General features: G+C 44.8%; 1 protein-coding gene across 1 annotated transcript in view; it reads right to left on the reverse strand.

The window, feature by feature from the left end:
- XRRA1 (X-ray radiation resistance associated 1) overlaps positions 1–27,267 on the reverse strand; it is a 112,625-nt gene that overhangs the window by 64,110 nt on the left and 21,248 nt on the right. Inside the window, exons 4-8 of the mRNA XM_066368587.1 lie at positions 19,379–19,557; positions 15,060–15,131; positions 13,627–13,699; positions 9,125–9,222; positions 2,242–2,375 (exon numbers count right to left, since the gene is read on the reverse strand). Of these exons, the coding sequence (XP_066224684.1) occupies positions 2,242–2,375; positions 9,125–9,222; positions 13,627–13,699; positions 15,060–15,131; positions 19,379–19,557 (556 nt within the window). The remainder of the gene's footprint in view (positions 1–2,241; positions 2,376–9,124; positions 9,223–13,626; positions 13,700–15,059; positions 15,132–19,378; positions 19,558–27,267) is intronic.

Consider the following 27,267-nt stretch of genomic DNA (forward strand, 5'->3'; position numbering starts at 1 on the left):
GCCTCCGAGATTACTCTCTCCTCTTGCAACTCCAGTCCTCACAGCACTCCCCACTCCCAGAGTAAGTATCTGTGAATGAGGTTTTCTGCATGGTCCCTTTAAGACAAAGCCTGGGTCTGAGAGTTCTGTCTCCTTCTCGCAAATGGTAACCTGGCTCTTCTCTCAGCTAAATACCATCTGTACGCGTCATCTAGTCTCTGGAGTTCTAGACTGGGGCTCCGGTCCTGGGGCTGAGGACCCACAACTCTCCAGGCAACCCATCCTGCTGTAAGAGTCCCTCTGGGCCGCCACTCGCTCCTGGGAGCAGGGCAGCCCTTTCCACGTCTCCGCCCTTCCTACCAGTCTCAGTGTGGCTTCTTCAGTGATCTTCTTCAATGGATTCCTCTTAGTTTAGTCCAAAGTTGGTTTTTCAAGATGACTGCTCCTAAATTAAGTTGTAATCCACTTTGGTTCTAGGAGGTGGGAGTTGTAACATCCGCCTACTCTGTCACCATACTCTGGTCTCTCTCTTTTTTTAAGGGTCCCAATATTTTCTTCTGCACCCAAGGCCTCAACTGACCTTAATCTGCCTCCGGTCAGGGCACACAGAAGAAGTGACTATCTGCTTTTCTATCCCTCGATCCCCCTCCTCTCCCTCTTTCCCTCCTGCAGCCAGTGGCTCAATTGGTTTGAACAGGGCTGGGCACTAAGGATAGCTCGGTTGGTCCTAGCACTTTAGCCTCGGGTGCTAAAAATGGATCCCAGTCAGAGCCCATGAAAGAGTCTGTCTCACTATCTCCCCTCCAATCACTTTTAAAAAATTAGAATATATGGATAAAAATATATATATATTAAAAACAATCTTTAAGGCATTTGGGAACTAACCAGCTGTGAAAAGTTGGGGGGATGTCAATATTTGGGAGAAGAGATGCAAAGGGGTTTGTGCAGTATTTGGGGCCACTTTTCCAGTAGGACTGTGTGCTGACCCCAGAAGTGGCAGAGAAGCTGACAAAGCCTCACAACCAGAATGAAGGACACAGAAATCAATGAATGAAAATGAGAGCAGCTCCTCTTACCTGTGTACCTAACAATCCATTTGCAGCATTTTTGCTTCTCATCCTACAACTGAACTCTTCTGAGTCAGAAGAGGTCTTAGTTTCCTAAGAAGGAATGCTTTTACAGGGGACACAAGACTAGTGCCACTTAACTAGAGGTTGAGTGTGCTACTGGCTACTTGAGTTCCTTGTTTCACTGAACCCACTGGCAGGGAAAGAGGGGTTTCCTATATTCACTGGGTGATTGGTACTGATGATCAAAAGTAGACATGATTTCTGTTATACCTGAGGGCAGAAAGGAATATGATTGGAACCCCGGGAATTATCTGGTATTCTTCTTAGAAGTGTCAGGTTCAGTAGTCAAAGTTAATGGATTTTTTGCAAGAAGGAAAGAGTTCTGGAGAGGAATGGTGGTGATAGTTGCACAACAATTTGAATATACTTAATGCCATTGTGTGTACTCTTAAAAATGATTAAGATGAGATAGTTTCCGAAAGGGAAAGGAAAAGGGTCTGAGCTAGTCCTTGGAATATGTACAGAATATGCATAAAAAGAAAACGCAATGGTCATAAGCATGGTCTGTGGGGTCAGAGGACTTGGTTCAAATCTTGGCTCTGCCATTTACTAGCTTTGTAACTCTGGGTGAGTTATTGAACCTAGCTGTGCTTCCATTTCCTTGTCTATGAAACGGGATAACAGGACACTTACCTCAAAGGATTGTTGAGAGGATTAAATGAGTTAATATGTGTTAAGAACTGAAAACAGTGTCTGGCACAGAGTAAGCACTACACCTGTGTTATTATTAAGAATGGAAGAACCAGTACATTCTGGCCAGAAGGCACAGACTCAGCAAATGTACAAAATGAGAACATGTAAAGCTTAGTTAAGAGGGTTCATGAAGCAATATCCATAATTTACCACTGACAAATCAAGAGGTAGATAAAGCAACTTGCCAGACACTTCTCTCTTTCCCAATAGCACAGAGAAGTGGGGGACACCCATCTGAGTCCACCCTATCCTTCCGGGCCCTGTTCCCCTGGTTGCCTTCACTGGGAGTTTTGGTAGATGGCATTCTCCCTGCTTTGAGCACTCACAGTCTGTCTGTACAGCACTTCTGACCTGCTTCAGACTATTTCCTTGGTTATGTGGACCCAGACAAAGGTTCATGAGGGGACATTTAGAATGGACTCTTGGATGTAGAACTTACTGCTCTGTGACAGCCAAATTAGGTGGCAGGGAGGTGAGCCCATTGCCTGTGAGGAGCAGGACACGGAGGTGTGGCAGAATCCCCAGAACACAGATGGCTTCTGCAGTCAGGTTGTTAAAGGAAAGATCCAGGAACTATAGTGCAAAAATAAAAAAAATGTAAGAAAATAAGTACTATCTGTGACAATGATTTTCATACAGGAGGTGGGAAATAGTTACTGGTTGTTTTTTTGTTTTGTTTTTTTATTCATTTTAGAGAGGAGAGAGGGAGAGACAGAGAGACAGAGAGAAAGAGGAGAGAGAGACAGGGAGGAGGAGTTGGAAGCATGAACTCCCATATGTGCCTTGACCAGGCAAGCCCAGGGTTTCGAACCGGCGACCTCAGCATTTCCAGGTCGACGCTTTATCCACTGCGCCACCACAGGTCAGGCCTTAGTTACTGTTTTTTTAACCTTCTTGGGTGGGAGCCCATCAACCAAGGCTAAAGCAATCCTGACTCTCTGGATTAACATTTAAGGTCTACTAGAGTCAGTTCTCAACCTATTTGCCAGCCTCAGCTCCCACTGCAAACCTTTATTTATCCTGTGTGCCGGCCAAAGTGACTCTTCCCCATTCCCTGCCTCCCCTTACCTTTTCACTAAACCAGGAATGCCCTTTCTCCAAGTATCTCACTCTAAGCCCCAAAATACCAGTTCAAAAGCTGCCTCCTTATAAAATCTTTTCTAATTCTCCAGCTAGATAGAATCTCTCTCCTCTGATTTTGAGTGCTTTACTAGACTGCTCTGGGGGGTTTTCTCACAGTAGGCCAGACATCTGCAATAGCCAGATACATGTCTGAGGAATAAAGATATTGGCACATGGATGTGCCCAACAGAGTCCTGGCACAAAGTGGTGGACTAGATCATGACCCTGAGGTCACGGTCCATGCCACCATATCTCTGTATCCTTGTAAAGTAGTTTAGGTGGCACTAAGTAGGTGCACATAAAAAATCAGCTGAAATGAACTGGCTTATGAGGATAATAGCCCAACTTGTCATATCATCATCAACTACCTTCTAACTGGCCACCCAGATTTTTAACATTTTTTATTTATTGATAAGAAAGAGTGAGAAAGAGAGAGAGAAACATTGATTTGTTGTTCCACTTATGCATTCATCCATTGATTCTTGCATATGCCCTGATCACAGATCGAACCCACACCTTGGCATATAAAGATGACAATCTAACCAACTGAGTTACCTAGCCAGGGTAGCCACTCAGATTAATGAGATAGTTGATGGGGTCAGGGACCAGTCAAAAAACTGAGTTTGTCTCTACAAAGACAAGGACAATTGGGATAAATGATATCAGCCCAGTTTTGTTTTCTCTCTTCTGAGCCTCTCTAAACACTCATTTTAGCTTTTATGTACAAGTCTGTTCCCTTCCCTTTTCTTCCACCCACTGGAGCTTGTTGAATTCAGCATCTCATCCAGCTGGTCCTGGTGCAAGGTCTTTGGTCAGCCACTTAAGTATTACACAGCCAGACATATACAAATGACTGCAGGTCACTGCCAGAGGACTGAGTTTGGTCTGACTCTACTGTAGTAACTAAATGAAGAACTCTGTAGACCTGGATTTAAGTCTTGGCTAACTGTGTGATCTTGGGCACATTACCTAACCTGAACTTCCTTATCTATAAAGTGAAAAATACTAATGGGCTTTTATGATGAATTATGTAGGTAAAGCCTTTACCATGGATGCTAGCACACAGTAAATGCATAGTTGATGTTAATCGCAGTCACCATCACCATCCCTTCATTCAAGGTCCCTATAATAAAGGTTTGCTTTGAACCAGTTCCTGCCCTCTGCAAGTTCACTGCCTAGTCAGGCATCTAGATACATATATGTGCTGGGATAGATGTCTGAGCACAGGCCAATGGAAGGAATGATCATCTCTACCAGGGATCCAGACCAGTTTCATAGAGCAGGTGACACTTAAGTTCAGAGACTAGTGGGTATTACCAAATTGTTAGGAGCAAAGAAAGATGCAGTGCAGCAAGTGGCATGTACAGAAGCCAGGCGGCAGGAGGCAGCCTTGCTTATTCTGATAACTGTAAGTGGTCTGGCTATAACGAGTCCATGTTATTAAGAAAGAGCTTGATAAGACTGGACAGGCTGTGACAGGTGCCAAGCACTTAGTGAGTGCCAACTTCATGCCACCAGCAGCAAATTCCAAGTTTTGAGAGTTCACACAAAGGGGTGATTCCACTTGGCAGGGCCAAAGAGAGAAACAAGCCTTCAAGGAGGAAGACTTGAAAAGCTAGCTCAGATAAGCACAGGTAACAGTGGGGAAAATTCTCTCCTGCATAGCGTATGTGGGTAGTCAGCAGACAATGGATTCTACCTCCCTAGAATCTCCCACACTTGTTCCTTCTAATCCATTTTTCATACAGGAGCCATAGTGATTTTTCTAAAATACAGTTCTGACCCTCAGTTCCAAACCCTTCAATGCATCCCTATTATCCATAGGAAAAGGTTCAAATTTAAACTCCTTAGCAAGACTTCCAAGGTTCTCCACAGCTTCTCTTGTGTTACCTCTTCAAGCTCATCTATCTACACTCTGCTTTGTCTCACTCTCCATTCTAACCATAGTGAGCTGTTTCACCAATGTTCTATCTCAGCAGTTGGCAAACTAAGGCCAGTGAACTAAGAAAGATTTTTATATTTTTAAATGGTTAGGAGGAAAATCAAAATAAGAATGATATTGTGTGAAAATTATGTGAAATTCAAATTTCAGCATCATAAAGCTTTAGTAGAACACAGCCCTATATATGTGTATTATCTATGGTTGCTTTCCTTCTACAACAGCAGAATTGACTAGGTTTGACCATATGGACCACAAAGCTGAAAATATTTACTGTCTGGCCTCTTATAGAAAAAGTTTGCTGATCCCTGTTTTAGCTGCTATAGCTATTTAAAGTTGGGTCCAAATTTGCTTTCCATAGAATTAAAGGCAGGCCTGACCAGGCGGTGGCGCATGGATAGAGCATCGGACTGGGTTGCAGAAGACCCAGGTTCGAGACCCCAAGGTCGCCAGCTTCAGCGCGGGCTCATCTGGTTTGAGCAAAAAGCTCACCGGCTTGAGCCCAAGGTTGCTGGCTCGAGCAAGAAGTTATTCGGTCTGCTGAAGGCCCGTGGTCAAGGCATATATGAGAAAGCAATCAATGAACAACTAAGGTGTTGCAATGTGCAACGAAAAACTAATGATTGATGCTCCTCATCTCTCTCCGTTCCTGACTGTCTGTCCCTGTCTATCCCTCTCTCTGACTCTCATCTGTCTCTGTAAAAAAAAAGAATTAAAGGAAGCTCAAAGAAATGAATAGTCTTAGAATCACAAGTCACAGAACTTCACAGCTGGCCAAGAATTTACAGAGGGGGGAAACTTAAGCCTCAGAGGGAGCGTTACTTGGCCAAGGAGGTATGCCAAAGTAGTGGCAGAACCAAGGCTAGAAACAAGTTCCCCTGACTCTCAGGGCAGGACTCCAGCTGACCCCTTTTCAGACCTGGTTGCAGAGAATCAAATCATTGCAAAAATTAAGTTTTTCTAAATTGACTCCTGAAGAATTCTACTCTGAGTGGCAGCCTTCTGGCAAACAAGGGCAGAAGACTCCTAACCTAGCTCCTGTATCTGCTGAGTCACATCAAATTTGATCATACATCAAAATATTCATTACTGTAAGCTGCAAATTCAGGACATTTGACAGGTTTATTCTTTTCCTCAAGGAGCCCTTGCAAATCACAGAGATGAAAACAAGTAATTGGCCAAAAGGTTTGGTCTTCTCATTTATATTCTGCATTGTAACTTGGGTCTGTTCTCTTACATGAATAAATCCCCTTGGGTAAGGCTGGGTCTGCTGAATAAATACTATTCATCAGAATCTATCAAGCTATGAAGTAGGGCAGGGGTCCCCAAACTTTTTATACAGGGGGCCAGTTCACTGTCCCTCAGACCGTTGGAAGGCCAGACTATAAAAAAAAAAACTATGAACAAATCCCTATGCACACTGCACATATCTTATTTTAAAGTAAAAAAACAAAACGGGAACAAATACAATATTTTAAATAAAGAACAAGTAAATTTAATTCAACAAATTGACCAGTATTTTTTTTTTTTTTGTATTTTTCTGAAGTTGGAAACGGGGAGGCAGTCAGACAGACTCCCACATGCGCCTGACTGGATCCACCCGGCACGCCCACCAGGGGGCGATGCTCTGCCCATCTGGGGCGTCACTCTGTTGCAACCAGAGCCACTCTAGCGCCTGAGGCAGAGGCCACAGAGCCATCCTCAGCGCCCAGGCCAACTTTGCTCCAATGGAGCCTTGGCTGCGGGAGGGGAAGAGAGAGACAGAGAGGAAGGAGGGGGGAGAGGTGGAGAAGTAGATGGGCACTCCTCCTGTGTGCTCTAGCCGGGAATCGAACCTGGGACTTCTGCATGCTCTACCATTGAGCCAACTGGCCAGGGCCATGACCAGTATTTCAATGGGAACTATGGGCCTGCTTTTGGCTAATGAGATGGTCAATGTCCGGTTCCATATTTGTCACTGCTAGCCGTAACAAGTGATATGATGCACTTCCGGAGCCATGACGCATGCGTCCCGCGTCACTGGAAGTAGTGCTGTACATGAGCGACGCTGCACTTTGTGGCACTACCACATACAGTACTCCAGGACCACCAGTGAGCTCCTCTCACTGACCACCAATGAAAGAGGTGCCCCTTCCAGAAGTGCAGCAGGGGCAGATAAATGGCCTTAGGGGGCCGCATGCGGCCCGCGGGCTGTAGTTTGGCGACCCCTGAAGTAGGGCCTCCAAGAAGTCAATCAGGATCACGCAGATCCAAGCTAGTCAGCTGTGTGTCAGAGCCTATAGTCATGTCTTCTCCCCATGGCGTACTGGCATATGAAATAAGGGTTTGAAATAGTAGGAGTGAGAAAGACAAGATGCCTGGCACCATGCGTGACAGAAAGGAGATCAATAACTGCTTTTTAAAAGAAAAATAATGAATAAATAAAAGTTCCCAAGAAGCTCCCAGACCTGTAAGTCAGGGTAATGGCTCCCAGTATCTCTGGAGCATCTGGAACCTGTTTCCCACTATCTATACAAAAACTAGTATAAAATGCTTTTAATATAGAGTAAAATTGCATCAGTTGTAAATTTTTCTATTTTATTGGACTTTTAGGAGCTATGCTTCCTGGACAAGTCTGAGGACCACTCCTGTTCAAACCATAGAAATCCCTGTTATCCTCAATATAATCTGAAAACATGGAGAGAAGGAACTATTACATTCAGTAAAGCGTGCTTTAAGAATGCAAGGATATGGTCCTGGCTGGTTGGCTCAGTGGTAGAGCGTCGGCCTGGCGTGCGGAAGTCCCAGGTTCGATTCCCGACCAGGGAACACAGGAGAAGCGCCCATCTGCTTCTCCACCCCTCCCCCTCTCCTTCCTCTCTGTCTCTCTTCCCCTCCCACAGCCGAGGCTCCATTGGAGCAAAGATGGCCCGGGCACTGGGGATGGCTCTATGGCCTCTGCCTCAGGCGCTAGAGTGGCTCTGGTGGCAACAGAGCGACGCCCCGGATGGGCAGAGCATCGCCCCCTGGTGGGCATGCCGGGTGGATCCCGTTCGGGCGCATGAGGGAGTCTGTCTGACTGCCTCCCCGTTTCCAGCTTCAGAAAAATACAAAAAAAAAAAAAAAAAAAAAAAAAAAGAATGCAAGGATATACAATCCTTTTTAGCAGAATTGTCATCCCAAGCACTTAAAATTTTTTAAACTTTGGTATATATAGGACATCAACTTTATAAAAAAAATTCACTCTGTAGAAGGTCTCTCTTGGTATCTCTCTTTCTTTGATTCTGGCAAGACCAGATTAAGTGAGGCTTTGGTGAAGAATGGCTGACCACTGATGTTTGCAGATTAAATAATTTAAGTTACCAACTCTCTGAGACAATGACATAGAGACATTTTGCTGAGGTTTGAATCAGAAACACTTCTGCTGTAAGGCTAATGTGTGGGGAAGAGCCCATTATTCAGCGAGGGAGCCTGGCCAGATGCCCAGCCCCACACCTCACTCCAGCTCTGTTGTCCTCTACTCTCCTTGTACACAATGGCTCTCAGGTAGTAGTAGCAAAAGCTGTTTCTTTGTGAAAAGTGTACGCAAGTGTTCATTGAAGTTGAAGAGATGATTAACTTAAAGTACGAGAACATGCACAGGAAATGCACAACTATGGGAAATTTAGGAGAAAGCCAAGAATGCAAACTCATTTTCCTGTAGAGTATTTTCAAATCTGGGTTTTAATGAACAGCGGCAGATGTTCAAATGTCAAGAGTCTGCTATAGAACCCACAGGAATCCTGTTTTGTTTCACATTCATCTCTGGGCTTACAGACTAGGCCTACAGCCTGCCTTGTTCAAGCCCAGTGGACCCAATCTGGCTCAGAGACCAGGAAGGGTCTCTGGACTCAGTCCATAATGCCTCTGGTTTGGCTGGTCAATCTGCTGTACTTAGCACTTAACTTCCATGTCTCCTCAACCCCCACTGGATCCAGATCTCCCCTCAAGCTCCCCTTCCTTTAATGTTATACTCTGCTTAAACTCACTTTTATACATAGAATCCTTTCAACATGACAGCATTATTTTCCAGGACCATGCACCACCACCATCACCAACCCTATTACCCCCATCACTACACCAACTCCACCATCCTCCCCAGAGGACTGCTCTGAAGCAAAGGTCTGGCTATAAAGGCCCAGAGAGCCCTTTCACACAGTTATAAGCAGCAGAGAGAGACACTTTTACACCATTCCTTACAGGGAAACAGGTGGGCACCAAAAACTTCCTACCTCCAACTTACTTCCAAGAACTCAAAGTCTCCATACTTCACGCGGACTGTTTTGATGCCGTTAAGTGCAAGCTCCAGTTCCTTTAAGACTGGAAATGTGTGAAATGTCTCTATAGGGGGAGGAGAAAGAGAATCTTCAGCTTGTAAAGAACTTAAGAGAAAGATTTAACAGTGATCATTTATCGGGTTCCCACTGGGTAAGGCCAGGCATGGTCGGTATTGGGTGCTTTACATATATGACCTCTAAGTCTCCGACAGTCCTGCCTGACCAGGTGGTGGTGCAGTGGATAGAGCGTCGGACTGGGATGAGGAGGACCCAGGTTCGAGACCCCAAGGTCGCCAGCTTGAGTGCGGGCTCATCAGGTTGGAGCAAGGCTCACCAGCTTAAGCCCAAGGTCTCTGGCTCAAGCAAGGGGTCACTCGGTCTGCTCTAGCCACCCCCCCCCCACCGGTCAAGGCACATATGAGAAAGCAGTCGATGAACAACTAAGGAGCCACAATGAAGACTTGATGTTTCTCATCTCTCTCCCTTTCTGTCTGTCCCTCTCTGTCCCTCTCTAAGTGATTTGCTAAAACAGAATTTCTGGTAAGTGAAGGGCCAAAAATCGAATCTGTGTCTAACTCCAAAGCCCATTTAAAAAGTATAATAAAATATGATATAAAGGTAATAATTTCTGGTTATCAAAGTAAAACAAGTCCACCAAAAACATTTTTTTAAAACCCCACAGAAAAATAATAGTTGCCTTTAATCTTAATACCCAGAGATAACTGTTGAAAGTTTCATGTATACACCCCAGACTTTTTCTCTGGTGTGCAATGACACATACACACTTCTTTTTACAGAAATGGAATCATACCATTCACTGTACTATGACTCACTTTTTCCCCTTAACAATACGAGTTAAAGATTACTCCATGTCAAAATATGTAGATCTATATAATGTCTGAATTATGTTCTACAATAGAGACATACCCTAGTTTATTTAACTGTTTCCCTATTGATAGCTTTTAGGCTATATGGATAAAAGGTAAAAACACTTTTCTCCTTCTGCGTGGCAACTGGACCTTGGGTTAACTTTCTAGGCCGTTCTCCTCGTAACTTGAAACAAATGGTATGAAGACTGTTACTAGGCAATATTGCTGTGGTAAAAACCACAGCGGGACTAGGAGAAACTATAAATGAACAATAAACATCTGAAAGAGACACTATAACTTTGAGCTTCCCTGTCACAATGACAAAAAACTACTCAGATACCAAATGAAATGCACCTAGGGGCCAAGGTGAGGCAATAGTCCTGGTCAGCAGATCAAAGGACTGAAGCCCCGTCTCCAGCCTTACTCAGATATTAGCAAGTACAAAAAACTCAAGGAAGTGGAAAGACGATGTTTTCAGGGGGTGAAATAAAGGACAAGGAACATGCTGACTCCTAATCTCTGTTCTGAGAGCCTAAACATTTTCTATTTCTAAATCTCAGCCTGCTGTTTTGCTGTTTCCAGCATGCACTGTCTCCAGTACAGGTCAGAGAGACCCCTGGACTCTCACCCACTCAGGGCTTTCACCCTAGGGCACCTCGCTGTCTCTAATTGTTATTCTAACTTTGCATGTTTTCACAGCATGTTCCTACACTTCCCTGCAAGTGGTGACTCCTATCATTGGACATGTTCTTTACAGCAACTCTCAGAGCTATGTCTATGGAGTGTTACAGTAGCTATTTGTTCCTATGGGGAATGAAGTTTCTACTTCACCAGAGTGGTTTCTGCATCCACCCAATAATGTAATCTCACTGTCTTGGATGTGAGCTGGTGCCACAGAGAATGGCTCAGGGATGGTTACATGGATTGCTACACAAAATGCTATGAGGATTTCACTGAAAAGGAACTGATGATGCTGTGTGGCTGGCATACTGTGTAGTGAACCTGGTGTCAAGTGTGGTCCTGTAAGTCAGACAGTTCAGTAAAGCCTAAAAAAAAAAAGTCTTGGTAGATATTTCAGGATATTTCCAATGAACATCCTGTACAAGTGTGTTTCTATAGAATAAACTACTGGAAGTGGAACAACTAGATTAAAGGCAATGACTGCCTGACCTGTGGTGGCGCAGTGGGATAAGGCGTCGACCTGGAACACTGAGGTTGCCGGTTCAAAACCCTGGGCTTGCCTGGTCAAGGCACATATGGGAGTTGATGCTTCCTGCTCCTCCCCCTTCTCTCTCTCTCTCTTTCTCTCTCACACACACACACACACACTCCTCTCTAAAAATCAATAAATTAAAAAAAAAAAAAAGGCAATGACTATTTCGCCTGGCCTGTGGTGATGCAGTGGATAAAGCGTCGACCTGGAACGCTGAGGTCTCCAGTTTGAAACCCTGGCTTGCCCAGTCAAGGCACATATGAGAAGCCAACTATTGAGTTAATGCTTCATGCTCCCCCCTTCTCTCTCTCTCTCTCTCCCCCCTCTATCTAAAATCAATAAATAAATTTTTTTTTAATATTTATTTATTTATTTATTTATTTTTTACAGAGACAGAGACAGGGATAGACAGGGACAGACAGACAGGAATGGAGAGAGATGAGAAGCATCAATCATTAGTTTTTCGTTGCACTTTACAACACCTTAGTTGTTCATTGATTGCTTTCTCATATGTGCCTTGACTGCGGGCCTTCAGCAGACTGAGTAACCCCTTGCTTGAGCCAGTGACCTTGGGTCCAAGCTGGTGGGCTTTTTGCTGAAACCAGATGAGCCCGCGCTCAAGCTGGCGACCTCGGGGTCTTGAACCTGGGTCCTCCACATCCCAGTCCGACGCTCTATCTGCTGTGCTACCGTCTGGTCAAGCAATAAATAAAATCTTTTAAAAAAAGAAAAGGAAATAAGGCAATGGCTATTTTAAGATACATGCTCAAATTACCTTCTGAAGATGTTGCACCAATTTATTACATCTCTGCCAATTGAATACAGGAGTGTCCATTTCCCTACCAATGCCAACTGCCTTCAATCCTCATTTTTTGTCAATATTTGATAGGTAAAAAATAGTATTTTGATGCTGCTTTAATTATTAGTGAGGTTGAACATCTTTTCATATTCCTGTTGGCCTTTGTATTTCAAGCCCATATTCTGGACAGACACTGTTTCCTCAAGGTCAGGGACTTTGTCACATGCTTCTTTAAAAATACCCCTCCAAGTCAATATGTTCAGACTGAACTCATCCTACTTCTTCCCAAATCTGCCTCTCCTCTAGTGCTGTCTCAGGGAATCGCCTTGGTTTCCTCCCTCTCCATATGCCCACTAGTTACCAAGTCCTGTTAGCTCTACCTCCACCTGAATCTCTCTCTTAACCCCTTTCACTCCTATTGCCAAACCCTGCTTCAGGCCTCCTCTTCCCTCCCCTGGAAAAATGAAACCATCTCCCAGCTTTCCTGGTCTCTACCTTCTTCTTCATTTATAACCCACCCTCCTCAGAGCCACTGCAGAGGCTCTCTATTTAAAAGCTGTTCAGCCTGACCTGTGGTGGCACAGTGGATAAAGCGTCGACCTGGCAACACTGAAGTCGCTGGTTCGAAACCCTGAGTTTGCCTCATCAAGGCACATATGGGAGTTGATGCTTTCTGCTCTTCCTCTCTCTCTCTTTCTCTCTCTCTCTCTCTCTCTTTCCCTCTCTCTCTCCTATCTAAAATGAATAAATTAAAAAAAAAAAAAAAAGCTGTTCAAGGTTCTCTTTGCCTATGGGATTAAGTCCACACCACCCAGGGCCTTTGATAATCTAGTCTCTACATACTTTCTAGTTTCCTTTCTTTACTACCTACATCTCCTGCAAACTTACAAAGCTTCTTCAGGGACCCTGATCAGGCACTGCTGTCCCACATCTGCCCTGTCAACCTGAAATGCCTCCTTAATTCCCGAGTCTCTCCTATCTACCTGTTAGATCTCAGCTTAGGTGCTCCTCTTCTCAGAAGTTTCTCCAGACACTCTAGCCCAGGTTGATGTCCTGCTTATATACTTCCATAACATTTTGTGATTCCCTCTATCATTGCATTTACCACACTCTTCTATGACTGTGTCTGAGTCAATCTCTCCCACCAAACTATGACGCACCAGAACAGGACCTGGGTGCATTCATTTCTAAAAGCCAAACATTCACATAGTCCTGACACCCAGCAGGGGTCGCTGTGGATTTGCTGAACAAACAAGAAGGCTTTATGCTCCAACAGAAGTTCTTATGTATGCAAAAATGTCTTTATATACTCATCTTATCTGAGCCTACCAAGCATCCTCCCTTTGGGAGGAAGAAAGGAAGAGAACTATTTCCATTTACAGGTAGAGGAGCAGCAGCTCACAGAGAACTGTTCTAAGTAGGCAGTGCCTGCTCTGGGCTGGAAGCCAGGTCTGTGTGTTTTCCGGGGCCCAGCTTGGTGTACTCCAAAAAACAGATGAGTTGCCAGTCACTGATGGACTGACAGGCAATTTCTAACATGAGTTAGAACAAGAGGCAGAAGATAGTTTTCAGGAAGGAAAAGCTCACCTAGAGGCAGCAGGTTTTCTGAGGCATTGATGTAAATCACAGAATCAAAATGCTTGAAGTCCTTTTCATTAGCCTGTGGGAAGGCATTTCGAAAGAATGTTTAGAAAAGTATAATGAATGACACTCTGAAGATCCATGTAACCACTGTCTAGCTCTAATAAGTCAGAATATGTATTTTGCTGTCTTTGCTTCCAATCTCTTTCCTTTTCTTTTTTAGAGAAAGGGAGGAAGGGAGGGAGAGAGAGCAAGGAGAGAGATGAGAAGCATCAACTAGTAGTTGCTTCACTTTAGTTGTTCATTGATTGTTTCTCATACATGCCTTGACTGGGGTGGGGGTCTCTTCAAGCTGAGCCAGTGACCCCCTGCCCAAGCCAGTGACCTTGGGTTTCCAGCCAGCAACCTTTGGGCTCAAGCCAGCCACCTTGGGATCATGTTGATGATCCTGTGCTCAAGCTAATTGAGCCTGCGCTCAAGGCAGCAACCTCGAGGGTTTGAACCAGGGACATCAACGTTCAAGGTCTGCATTCTAACTACTGTGCCCCCACTGGTGAACCTGCTTCAAATTTCTTTAAAGTAATAAAACATTTCACAGTTTCCCTGACGCCCATATCCTTCTCCAAACACAATCTCCTCCCTCTCTCCCACAGATAACAGCTATTCTGGATTGGTAATTATCATCCCCATACTACACACACACAGACACTACATATATGTGTATCCCTAAACCACAAATAAATTATTTACATATTTTTAAAACTATATTAAATGCAATCATACTGTAGATATTCTGCAACCTGCCTTTCTCACTCAACACTATGCTTTTGAGATTTACTTGTGTTGGTGCATGCAGCTCTAGTTCATTCACTTTAACTGTTGTGTGGTATTATACAAGCAATCTCTCTTCACATGCCATGGAAGGCCTACAGACCAAAAACACAGGCTACAATATCCTGTGCTCACATTGGTTAATGGTAGGCCATGCACTTGGCTCTGAGATACCTATTAGCCAGTGCAAAGAAAGAAACATGACTCATTACATTAGTCACAGTATCTACAAGTTAAGAACAAAGCAGCATCTTGGGAGAACCATTACCACTCCTGGCACTGAAACCTGACAGAAATTTCTCCTGTAGGCTCCTTTGATGGGAACTCCATTACACAATGAATCATACCCCAACAAAATTCTATGGCTAATTCAAATCCACTTCCACAAGTCTATTTTCTTTAATTCACCTCACATGGGACAATACCAACCTTAGAGCAAAAAGTTGTGTCTTAATGTTATTTCCATCCAATGATTCCTTGTCTGACCCTCTCCCTCCCTTGTGAACAGATTCCCATTTCCCAGGGATGCTGGAGAGCCAATGGACAAGGAGCCAGGAGCCACCCCAGGTCTGGCTCAACCCAGCTACATGACTCCTGGCTGGCCTTACCTTGGAGAACTTGAGGCCACTCACGTTAATGGTGCACAGGTCTGATGGCTTGCTCACACAGTGGTGCTTCAGCTGGAACACAGTGCAGAGAGTCAACTCTCAAGGCCCCCAGAAAGCTTTTGTTTTTGCTTTCAAAGTGAGAAGAGGGGAGATAGTAAGGCAGACTCCCCCATGCACCCCAGCCAGGACCCACAAAGCAACCCCACTCTGGTGCCTATGTTCAAATCAGCTGAGTTATCCTCAGCACCTGAGGCTGACTCACTCAGACCAACTGAGTTATCCTCGGTGCCCAGGGCCACATTCGAGCCTATCGAGTCACTGGCTGTGGGAGAGGAAGAGGGAGAGAAGAGGGGCAGGGGAGAAGCAGATGGTCGCTTCTTTTGTGTGCCCTGACTGGGGATCAAACTTGGGATTATCTATACACAGGACTGACGCTCTATCCACTGAGTCAACCAGCCAGGGCCCCAACAAAGTTTAAATAATTGGCCCGAAGAACAAATGACTCCCTGTTGAGGAAGGCAGCCTGGTACAGCAGAAAGCGCATGCGCTTTGAAGTTGTTCAGAACCTGATAGGTAAAATGGCTACTCAGTCACCATCTTTCTTAAGCACAATGCAGGCCTGAAGGAGGAAGAAGGACTTGCCTACTCAGTAATGCCGCTCAGACCTCCCTGGTAGCTGGATGCTGATAAGGGACAATTGGACTAGGGTACATACAATTTTGAGGAACTGTGACGCCACTCCCAACCACAAACAGAAGAAGCGATCTTGCAGCTGCCTTTGCCCAAGGCCCTTTGATGAATCCATATAACCTCCACCCCATCTGTCCCTCAGGGCTGACACCCTTTGCTGGTCTCAGCCTGCCTGCACCCAGGCATTTTTTTTTTCTGTTTTTTTTTAGTATTTTTCTGAAGCTGGAAACGGGGAGAGACAGTCAGACAGACTCCCGCATGCGCCTGACCGGGATCCACCCGGCACGCCCACCAGGGGCGACGCTCTGCCCACCAGGGGGCGTCGCTCTGCCGCGACCAGAGCCACTCTAGCGCCTGGGGCAGAGGCCAAGGAGCCATCCCCAGCGCCCGGGCCATCTTTGCTCCAATGGAGCCTTGGCTGCGGGAGGGGAAGAGAGAGACAGAGAAGGAGGGGGAGGGGGTGGAGAAGCAAATGGGCGCTTCTCCTATGTGCCCTGGCCGGGAATCGAACCCGGGTCCCCTGCACACCAGGCCAACGCTCTACCGCTGAGCCAACAGGCCAGGGCCTGCACCCAGGCGTTTTTTAAAAAATCTTTCCTTTTGGAACACACTAGCCTTGTGTTTTGGTTTGGCCTGTGGTTTCTGCCTTTCAGTCTGGTGCCAAAACCCAGGAGGTATGTGTACCAGAGACTAGTTGGGGGTCTAGCCATGACTCTGGGAAGGGTGAGGTTTGTAACCTGGAGAGCAGTGATCAGTGGCAGCTAATCTCAGGCTTACCCCCGGATCCTGCCTCCCTTGCTCATAGAGTTGTGGGACTAGTTCCCCCCCCCCCTCCGCCCTTCCACCCTCTGGCCATGCCGCCTGAACCCTCCAAGAAGAGAAACTCCCTTTCCCTGTATGGAGACTGCAAAGCTAGTATCCACGGTCACCATCTGTTGGGCAGATAAAATATATTATGCTCACTTTGTTAAAGATGGCGCTGCCCACGTGGAGGCCGTTGCCCAGGTGATATTAATGTGTGTCTCTGTGGGCCGTGGGCAGGTAGAATCCTTGAAGCCTGGGGCTTGGTTTTGGGATTAAGTTTTTCCCACCCTTTTTGATGTGGGGCGGTACAATCCCATCATGTCTCTGATAAGTGACTTCGTATTAGAGACTTCCCTATTTTCTATATTGGATTAAAGGTTTTGATTTCTACACTATAAAATAGAGGCAGACGGGAGCTTGCTCTCTCTTGGTTCCTGAGATTAGCAGAGAGGAGAGAGCAGAGAAAGGCCACGTGGAGGAGGCCAGGAGAAGTAGCCAAGATGGCGGAGTGTTGAGTGAGAAGCCAGTTTGTGCAGAGTTTGTGCAGGGAGAAGGAAGGAGATGGGGAACAGAGGTGAATAAGTCTGGTGAGCTAGAAACCTTTGATTCTAGGAAACTCGGATAAGTCAGTAGCTTTGTGAGCACTGAATGTGAGTGGGTTTTGGAGCCCAGTGTGTGTTTTTTGCTTGCTCGCCGGGTGCAAGCTAGGATTAAAGACTATGGCCCACCAGTTTTGGGCTCCGTTGTTTCTTTACCAACTGTCCGAATCCAATGCGAACCTGCATGGGCCGGGCTGCTGTGATAGTGGCCTTACTCTGCTCTCCAACCTGCTCTCTGCTCTAATGCTAATCTCAGGAATTGAGAGAGCAAGCTCCCATATAGTGCAGAAATCAAAACCTTTAATCCAATATACAAAATAGGGAAGTCTCTGATACAAAGTCCACCCCACATCAAAAAGGGTGGGAAAGGCTTAATCCTAAAACCAAGCCCCAGGCTACAAGGATTCTGCCTGCCCACAGCCTGCCCCCAACACACATTAATATCACCTGGGCAACGGCCTCCACGTGGGCAGCGCCATCTTTAACAAAGTGAGCATAATATATTTTATCGGCCCTGGCCGGTTGGCTCAGCGGTAGAGCGTCGGCCTAGCGTGCGGAGGACCCGGGTTCGATTCCCGGCCAGGGCACACAGGAGAAGCGCCCATTTGCTTCTCCACCCTCCGCCGCGCTTTCCTCTCTGTCTCTCTCTTCCCCTCCCGCAGCCAGGGCTCCATTGGAGCAAAGATGGCCCGGGCGCTGGGGATGGCTCTGTGGCCTCTGCCTCAGGTGCTAGAGTGGCTCTGGTCGCAACATGGCGACGCCCAGGATGGGCAGAGCATCGCCCCCTGGTGGGCAGAGCGTCGCCCCATGGTGGGCGTGCCGGGTGGATCCCGGTCGGGCGCATGCGGGAGTCTGTCTGACTGTCTCTCCCCATTTCCAGCTTCAGAAAAATGAGAAAAAATATATATATATATTTTATCGGCCCAACAGAGGCTGTAGCAATTTTGGGATCAAGAAGGTATTGAGCCCAAGAGGACAAGTTAACATGCTGAGGCTATAAGAGCAAAAAGACAGAGGAACCTGGACCTTGAAAGATGTCTTTAAGCCAGATAATTAACTTATAGTGGAATAACAATGCCTCTGGATTCTTTTTATTTGAAATAAAAGCTCCTAGTTGGGTCAAATTACTTAGGAAGTTACTGAATTAGTCAATAAAAGATGATAAAGACTCTGATTAAGGTGGTGGCAATGGAGATGAGGAGAAGAGTACAGATTTGACAACTATTAAATAAAAGTGCCAGGGCTTGGCAAGGGTGGGCTGGGGGTGGAGAGAGAGAGACAGGGGTCAAGGATAAGCCCAGCTTACTGGTTTAGGGACGGGGTAGATAATAGTGCCATCACAGAAACAGTGGAGGAAACACTAGAAGAGAGGTAAGTGTTGGGGCTTGGAGTAAGGGGACTGGTACAGTATGTCAATATGAGGTGCCCGTGAAACATCCAAGTGGAACCATCTAATAAGTGGGTAGGTGGTATTGCATTACGCTGAAAAACATCCTTGTTGCCTCTGCTATTCAAAATGGCAACCTGTTTCTGCCCCTCCTCAGCACTGTTATTTTAGTCCTCCTCTCCCAATGTGAAGTGAACAAAATCACAAAAGAAATTCCATAGGACTCCGCAAAAAGCTTACACTTCACCACTCGAGGTGAAATGCAACCAGCTATCTCCTCAAAGCTCTTTTAACATCTGATCTGTGCAGAAACCCATCTCTTGGGAACCATAAGTGAGCCTGAGAACAAACTAGGCTGCCAGAGAGTTCTTTGTAGGGAGCTACGAGAACTGGACTGCACATTAATATTGGCTTAAATATGTCTTTCTCTGCAAAGCCACTGAGGCATGCACAGAGCAGATGTGAAATTAACCTGACTAGTCTCCAACACAACCATCCCCAACACCTCTTGTTCATCAAGAGATCTCCCCAGAGCAGGAGATCTGTTCTAATCCTGAGTAGACCAGAGTTTTAATTACTAGCAGTAATTTACCTTGGCCAAGGCAAATTAGCCCTCAGGGCCTCATCTGCATGATAACAACTTAATAGGGATAATAATAGGTACCCCACAAGGTGGAGGTAAAGAAAGCTTTACACATAAAGTTTTGGGTCCCTTGATCATCCTACTACTCAATTTGCCACTCTAACAGTTTGGGGTGTGTTGGGGGTGGTGTACCAGAGTGGAACCACCAGGACAGCTATCAGCTGATATTTCCAACCATTCTAGCATTTACTCTCACCAGAAAATCCCCGTCTAGCACATAGCCAGGAATGTCCACTTGTTTTTTCCATCGAGAGCGTTTCTTCTTTCTGACTGCAAAAGAAATCTTCTGGCTTTCCTGACCTTGAGCTGGTGTCCCAGCCACACCCTTGGGCTTCTTGAGGTTACATTTCCGAGTCACTAACCAGTGTCCTCGGCCTGTTGAGAAGATCAGAACAGTGAGAAGCAAACTCTTTCAAAGCCACAGCTAGTGTACTTGCACATTATTTATCTATAATGCTAAAATTAAAAATGGCTCCTCATTACCTAATATGCACCAGATACTGTGTGATACTGCTGGCAATAGGCGGTGGGGGGGAGGGAGATGTCTACATACCTATTTCAATTAATTGGCCCCCAAATCCAGTGAGGATATGGTACTGTCTCATTTCACAGATGAAAAGGCTAAGACTCAAAGAGGTGAAAGGAGGGTGTTATATTGAGTGGGACACTCCCAATGCCATCCCCATCTGGGGCATGGACTTTTGTCTTATATCTCAATAGCCCTGACTCTTGGAGACTCCAGTCTGAGTTGTTGCCAAACACCCAACACAGCCAGGAAGGCCCAGAGTGTGTCAGGAGATGAACATGAGGGAACAGAGGTGAGGCTGGGAGGTCAGCAGAGTCAGATCAGAAAACGTCTTGAGGACCAGAATAAGGAGCTTGGGTTATAATGGGGTAGGCTTATAGCAGAAATAGTATCTATGGGAAGGTTATTTTCCCCTCATAATTTTCATTTTGAGATAATTTTAGACTTCCAGAAAAGTTGTAAAAATAGTACAGAGTTCCTGTACAGCTTTCATTCAGTTTCCCTAATGTATTACATAATCATAATACCATGATTGAAACCAAGAAATTAACCCTGGTATAATATTAGTAACTAATCTACAGCCCTTCTTTGAATTTTGCCAGTTTTCTCACTAATGTGTTCTTTTTGTCCCAGGATCCAATCCAGAATCTCATATTTCCTTTAGTTGTCATGTCTCCTTAGTCTCCTCCAATTTGTGACAGTTCTTTGGTCTTTCTTTTTTCTTAGGTGATCTTGATACTTTTGAAGAATACTAGTCAATTATTTTGTGAAATGTCCCACAATTTGAATCTGTTTGGTGCTTTCCATAACTCAGCGACAGCTCTGCACTTTGGCAAAATTACCACAGAAGTGATACTATGCTCTTGTCAGCATATCAGAACAGAGGGTATGTCTTATTGTGGTGACGTTCATTTTGATCACTCAGGAAAGGTGGTGTCCACCTCGTTTCTACAAGTTACTTAATTTTCCCTTTGTATTTGCAAAGTGCCTTGAGACTATACAAATACCTGTTTTTCATTATTCTTTGACCCACTAATTCCAGCACCTGTGATGGTTAATTTTAGGTGTCAACTTGCCTATGGTTTGGTAAGGAGTTATTCTGTCAAACACTAATACAGGTGTGGCTGTGCCTGACCAGGTGGTGGTGCAGCAGATAGAGCATTGGAATGGGATGCAGAGGACCTGGGTTCGAGACCCCGAGGTCACCAGCTTGAGCACGGGCTCATCTGGTTTGAGCAAAGCTCACCAGCTTGAGCCCAAGGTTGCTGGTTCGAGCAAGGGGTCACTTGGTCTGCTGTAGCCCCCCCCCCCCATCAAGGCACATATGAGAAATCAATCAATGGACAACTAAGGAACTGCAACAAAGAGTTGATGTTTCTCATCTCGCTCCCATCCTGTCTGTCTGTCCCTCTCTCTGACTCTCTGTCTCTACCACACACACACACACACAAAATACAGGTGTGGCTGTGAAGGTATTTGTAGATGTGGCTAAGAGCTACAATCAGTTGACTTGAAGTAAAGGAGACCATCCTTGGTAATGTGATAATGTGCAGACATCTCAGCCAATCAGTTGAAAACCTTTCTAAAAGCAAAAAATGAGGTTTCTCAGAGGAGAAAGATTTTTGCCTTTAGACTGTAGCATTGCCTGACCAGGCGGTGGTGCAGTGGATGGAGCATTGAACTGGGATGTGGAGGACCCAGGTTCGAGATCCCGAGGACGCCAGCTTGAGCGTGGGCTCATCTGGTTTGAGCAAAGCTCACCAGCTTGGACCTAAGGTCGCTGGCTTGAGCAAGGGGTCACTTGGTCTGTTGAAGGCCCATGGTCAAGGCATATATGAGAAAGCAATCAATGAACAACTAAGGTGTCGCAACAAAAAACTGATGATTGATGCTTCTCATCTCTCTCCGTTCCTGTCTGTCCCTATCTATCCTGCTCTGTCTCTGTAAAAAAAAAAAAAAAAAAAAAGAAGACTGTAGCATCAATGATAAGCAATCAATGAACAAAGGTGCCATAACTGTGAGCTCATCTTGGTCCCTTGTCTGTTTCTCACTAAAAAAAAAAAAAAAAGGCTGTAGCATTAGCTCTTTCCTAAGGTTTTAGCCTGCTTCCTCTATAGATTTCAGATTTGCCAGCCCATCATGATATATAAATTACCTGAAGTATGTAATGTGTATATACATGTGTACATCTATATAGTACACAAATACATATATGTACTGTATTTTTCACTTCATAAGACGCACCTGACCATAAGATGCACCTAGGGTTTTAAGGAGGAAAATAAGAAAAATATATTTTGAACCAAATCGTGTGTTAAAGTATTTAATAAAACATACCACAATAATATTTCAACAATGTAAACTCAACTGCAGTTTTAACAACCATTAGCACTGTTATTAACAAATGAGAAGAGACTGATGTTCAAACACTCTTCTAGTTGTCCGGGAGCCCCAGGAACTCATCATCTCTAGTGTCAGAATTTAAGAAGCTCAGTTATTCACAATCACTGGTATCACTTTCTTTGCTATTTTCATATATGATACCATCTTCAGTGCCATCTGAGGCACTGCTAATGCCACATTTTTTGAATGACCATATCACAGTTTCATTCTTCACTGACTGCCATGATGTTTTCACCCATTCACAAACTTGAGTGATAGTGGGTCTCTTCATTCCTCCAGTTGGTGTCAGATCATGATTACCAGAAGCCATCCATTTGGTCCACTCTTCTTGCATAAAGACTTTAAATGAAGACCTGAAGATGGCAGCGAAGTAGGCAGACGCACGGACTCCCAGCTCATACCACCGAACTGGATTATAAACTAATTTATGAACAATCAGTGCAAAAAACCAAATCTGGACTACAAGAACAGCTCTCAAAAACCAAGGAGCAAAGAAGAAGCCACAACAAACCTGGTAGGCACCAGAATCTCCTACCTGAATCTCCCCTGCTTACAGGAATGGAGGGGGTGAGGCTGAGAGTGCAGAAGGGATCTCACTCCAAGGAAAAGAGCAGTAAATACTGCTCACAGCCACTTGCCTGGCGACCAGGGAATGAGGTGTGTTGAAAGGGCCGGCTTGTCTTCCAAAAAGAAAGGGGGAGAGAGAGAGACAGACGGTGAGGGGCAGAGAAATGCAGGGGACCTGAAAAGCTGACTCATTCAGTGCTAGAGGCAGCCATAGTTGGCTGGGAGGGGCTGATCCTTCCACAAAGTGAAATACAAAGTGCTTCCAGGTCACAGATCTCCAGACATCTCTCCAGCTCCAATCAGCGCAACAAGACACAGCTGAAAACAAGAAGTGGGGAGGAGGGGCAGTAACTCAGGTCTCCATGGAGATCTGAGATAAACCTCCCCCTACTGAAGCTGAGAAAGCAACTCGCCCCCAGAGAGATTAACTGGCAGAAGAGGACTTCAGAGCCTCAGATTAAACCCACCGCATTCCGGAATACAGTTTCAAATAAGCCCCCTGCTGAGATCAGCAAACAAGACAATCACCTGTAAGAAAACAAACAAATCAAGACTTCAAAGCAGCCCAAATCCAAAAGTGGATTACTAATAATAGCTGATGCCAACCCAAGAAGACCTAGAAATAACACAATTGAAAACTGGAGGCAGACAACACCAAGCCTAGACTCAACCAGCTCGACAAACAAAACACCCAAATACACAGATATAATGAGAAGACAGAGAAGTGCAATCCAAATGAAACCACAAGAGAAAGATCCAGGAAATGAACTGAGTGATATGGAAATAACCAAACTTCCGGATGTGGAGTTCAAAATAATGATTGTAAGGATGCTTAGGGATCTTAGAATAACAATGGATGGTCATTATGAACACCTAAATAAAGAAATAACAAGCATAAAAAAGGATATTGAAATATTAAAAAAGAATCAGTCGTAGATGACAAATACAATATCAGAAATGAAGACCACAATGGAAGGAATTAAAAACAGGATAAATGAAGCTGAGGATCAAATCAGCAAGTTGGAGGACAACTGGAATGAAGGCATGAAAGCAGAGAAGAAAAAACAAAAGAGACTCAAAAAGTCTGAGGAAACTCTTAGAGAGCTCTGTGACAACATAAAGAGAAATAACATCCACATTATAGGGGTTCCTGAAGAAGAAGAGAAAGAACAAGGGATAGAGACTTTGTTCCATCATATCATAGCTGAAAACTTCCCTAAATTAATGCAGGAGAAACTCTCACAAGTTCAAGAAGCACAGAGAACTCCATTAAAGAGAAACCCAAAGAAACCTACACCAAGACACATCATAATTAAAATACCAAAGATAAGTGATAAAGAGAAAATATTAAAAGCTGCTAGAGAAAAAAAGGCCATCACCTACAAAGGATCCCCCATAAGGATGACATCAGACTTCTCAACAGAAACACTTGAGGCCAGAAAGGAATGGCAAGAAATATTCAAAGTAATGCAGAACAAGAACCTACAACCAAGACTACTTTATCCAGCAAGGCTATCATTTAAAATTGAAGGAGAAATAAAACTTTCCAGACAAAAAAAAACTCAAGGAATTCATTACAAAAAAACCAATGCTGCAGGAAATGTTAAGGGGCATGGTGTAAACCAGGGGTCCCCAAACTATGGCCCGCAGGCCACATGCGGCCCCCTGAGGCCATTTATCCGGCCCCCCACTGCACTTCCGGAAGGGGCACCTCTTTCATTGGTGGTCAGTGAGAGGAGCATAGTTCCCATTGAAATACTGGTCAGTTTGTTGATTTAAATTTACTTGTTCTTTATTTTAAATATTGTATTTGTTCCCTTTTTGTTTTTTTACTTTAAAATAAGATATGTGCAGTGTGCATAGGGATTTGTTCATAGTTTTTTTTATAGTCTGGCCCTCCAATGGTCTGAGGGGCAGTGAACTGGCCCCCTGTCTAAAAAGTTTTGGGGGAGATGACGTCAGAGTAATGGCGGGGTAGGAAGCGATACCGATAAATCTCTCCCAAAACTCAACAAGATCTTCAACCAGAAACAGAAAAACCTATCCTTGGAGCCTCCAGATGTTTCGCAATACACCTAAAGGTATGGTCGAGCGAAAAATTGGCTAAATATATAACCAAACCCCGAAGGAAATAGGGAGTAAGAAATGCTCCGCCATCCTCACTAACCTAAACAGGGCGGCTTTCTCTGGGATCCGTGAATATAGAAATTGAGGCGGGCAAAGGGGGTGAATAGATCCAGGCCGCGGCACAAACGGCCGAACCAGGCTGTGGCACGGAGATCCAAGCCAAGGAAAAACTGATCCTGTGGCAACCCGGGCAATACAAGCTAACACTAGTGCCAAACCCAAACAAAGAAAGACAAGCGGGGCAGCCATTTTACCCGAGCTCCTGGTCGGTGCGCACAGATACTGGGCGAGAGATTTCTTCCTAAGCCCCAGGAGTGTTACCCCACAGAGAGGCAGAGTCAGAGGCCTTTCTGTGGGCCAAAAACGGAATCTCTGGGCAGCCCCAGTGCTCTGGGAAAGCTGCGCACAGGAGGGAGCGAGAACTAATTCCAACCGTGGAACTTTTATGTGCTGGTAGGGGATTCACTCAGAGGGAAACGCGGCCAGCCTCATATCCTGGTCTGCGCGCGCAGATAGTGAGCGAGAGATTCCACTGAGTGCCTCGGCAGTGCACGCCCGTGTTATTGCACAGAGGGGCAGAGTCAGGGGCCTTTGTGTGGGCCAAAGCGGAATCTCGGGCCACCCCAGCGCCTTGCAAAAGCCGCGCACGGGGACGGAGCGAGAGCCAATTCCAACGCTGCAACTTTTCCATGTGGTTGGGGGTTTCACTCAGAGCGTGAGACTGCTGGCCGGATATCCTGGTCTGTGCGCACAGATAGTGAGCGAGAGTTTCCTCCAAGCGCCCCGGAAGTGGGCGCCTGCCTGTGTTATCGGACAGAGTGGCAGAGCCAGAGGTCTTTGAGTGGGCGGAAAGCCCGCCTGATTATGGTAGCAGCTCTGACTGACTGAGCCTTACCCAGAGCCCTGTGCTGAGTGGAAATAGAGTGGGGAGTTGCCAGCTCTTTGAGCCTCTTACTATCCAGGCAGAGGCAGCAGCAACCCCATAGCTGGATTATCAGGCTACTAGTTGAGGAAGGAAAGACTAGGAGAAAGGCTCCAGGAACACGGATTCTCTCACTGTCGGAGCCTATAAATGCTAATGAGCCTCGACTGCCAACGAGACTAAAGCACAATACATGATATCGCCATAGAGACTTATCAACTGCAAACCTCTACCTGAGCGTGCCAAAGGGGCAGAACCCGGGGTACAGAGTCACCGACCAGGAAGAGGGAGAGAAAAGAAAAAGCAAGAAGATAACCTCTCAAAATCAAGAATAATCTGCAGACTTTATAACCTATCCCATTTTATTATATTTGTTCGTTTGTTTCTCTTATCTTCATTCTTGATATTTTTTTTCCTCCTCCAATTTGGCCGATTAACTCTCTGCCGGTCTTACTCTCTCCTCTCCTTGAACTACACTACCCATAAGTGTTACATCTCCCATTATCTTTTCTCTTCTCTTCCTTTCTCTCTATGAGGGTTGCACTCCAAAACCCTTAACTCTCTCTCTCTCTCTCTCTCTCTTTTTTCTTTTTTCTTCTTTTAGTGGTTCCCTCTTTTCTCTCTCTCTCTTTCTTTTCTCCCTCTATATTAGTTTCTTCCTTTCTCCTTTACATCTCCTCTCATTCAAACCTCAATAACAAACAAATTATCTTATCTGGGACTCAAACTTATGTTTGTGGCATTTTGGGGGGTTTTTACTTCACCTTTTTAACTCACTAGCAGTGCTCCCATCCCTGGCTCTCCATTTTATCTAGTTCTTGTTCCACTAAATACAATAGTAATTGTTTAATTTGTCCCCCCATTTCTCTGTTTTCCTCTTATTCCTCTCATCATAACTCTTAGTCAACCAACACCTAAAAGCAAATCATTTTATTCTTGACCCAAATTTTTTCCATATTTGCTTTTTGTGGGTCCATACCCCCTTCTTTTTTCTTTTTTTTTTGCCCCTTTATTACTTTTCCCCAATTCAGGCCCTCCTTTACAGGCCTTGTTTGTTATAATTCACAGTTTACCACAAGATTTTCTCAAGAAAGAGGGGAGAGGAGAGGAGAGGAAATAAGGAGGGGGGGAATAATTTCCCTTTTTTTTAATTTTTATTTTATTTAATTTTTCTTTATTTCATTATTAATTTTTTTTAAAAAAACAACTCTTTGATTTTTTATTTTTTTTTTACTTTTTATTCTTTATTAAATCTCATTAATACTATCAACAAAACCACCCTCAGATGCCATTAAGGAAGAGAAAATCGAATATCATGGATACAAAAGAAAGAGAGGTAACACAGCTAGATGAGGAAAAATCTATGGAGAAAAAATTTAATATATTGGAAACCTTGGAGCTAAATGACAGAGAATTCAAGATAGAAATCCTAAATATCCTCCGAGATATACAAGAAAACACAGAAAGGCAATTTAGGGAGCTCAGAAAACAACTCAATGAACACAAAGAATATATGTCCAAGGAAATTGAAACTATAAAA

This window comes from Saccopteryx leptura, chromosome 1 (genome assembly GCF_036850995.1).
Source record: "Saccopteryx leptura isolate mSacLep1 chromosome 1, mSacLep1_pri_phased_curated, whole genome shotgun sequence".
NCBI lineage: Eukaryota > Metazoa > Chordata > Mammalia > Chiroptera > Emballonuridae > Saccopteryx > Saccopteryx leptura.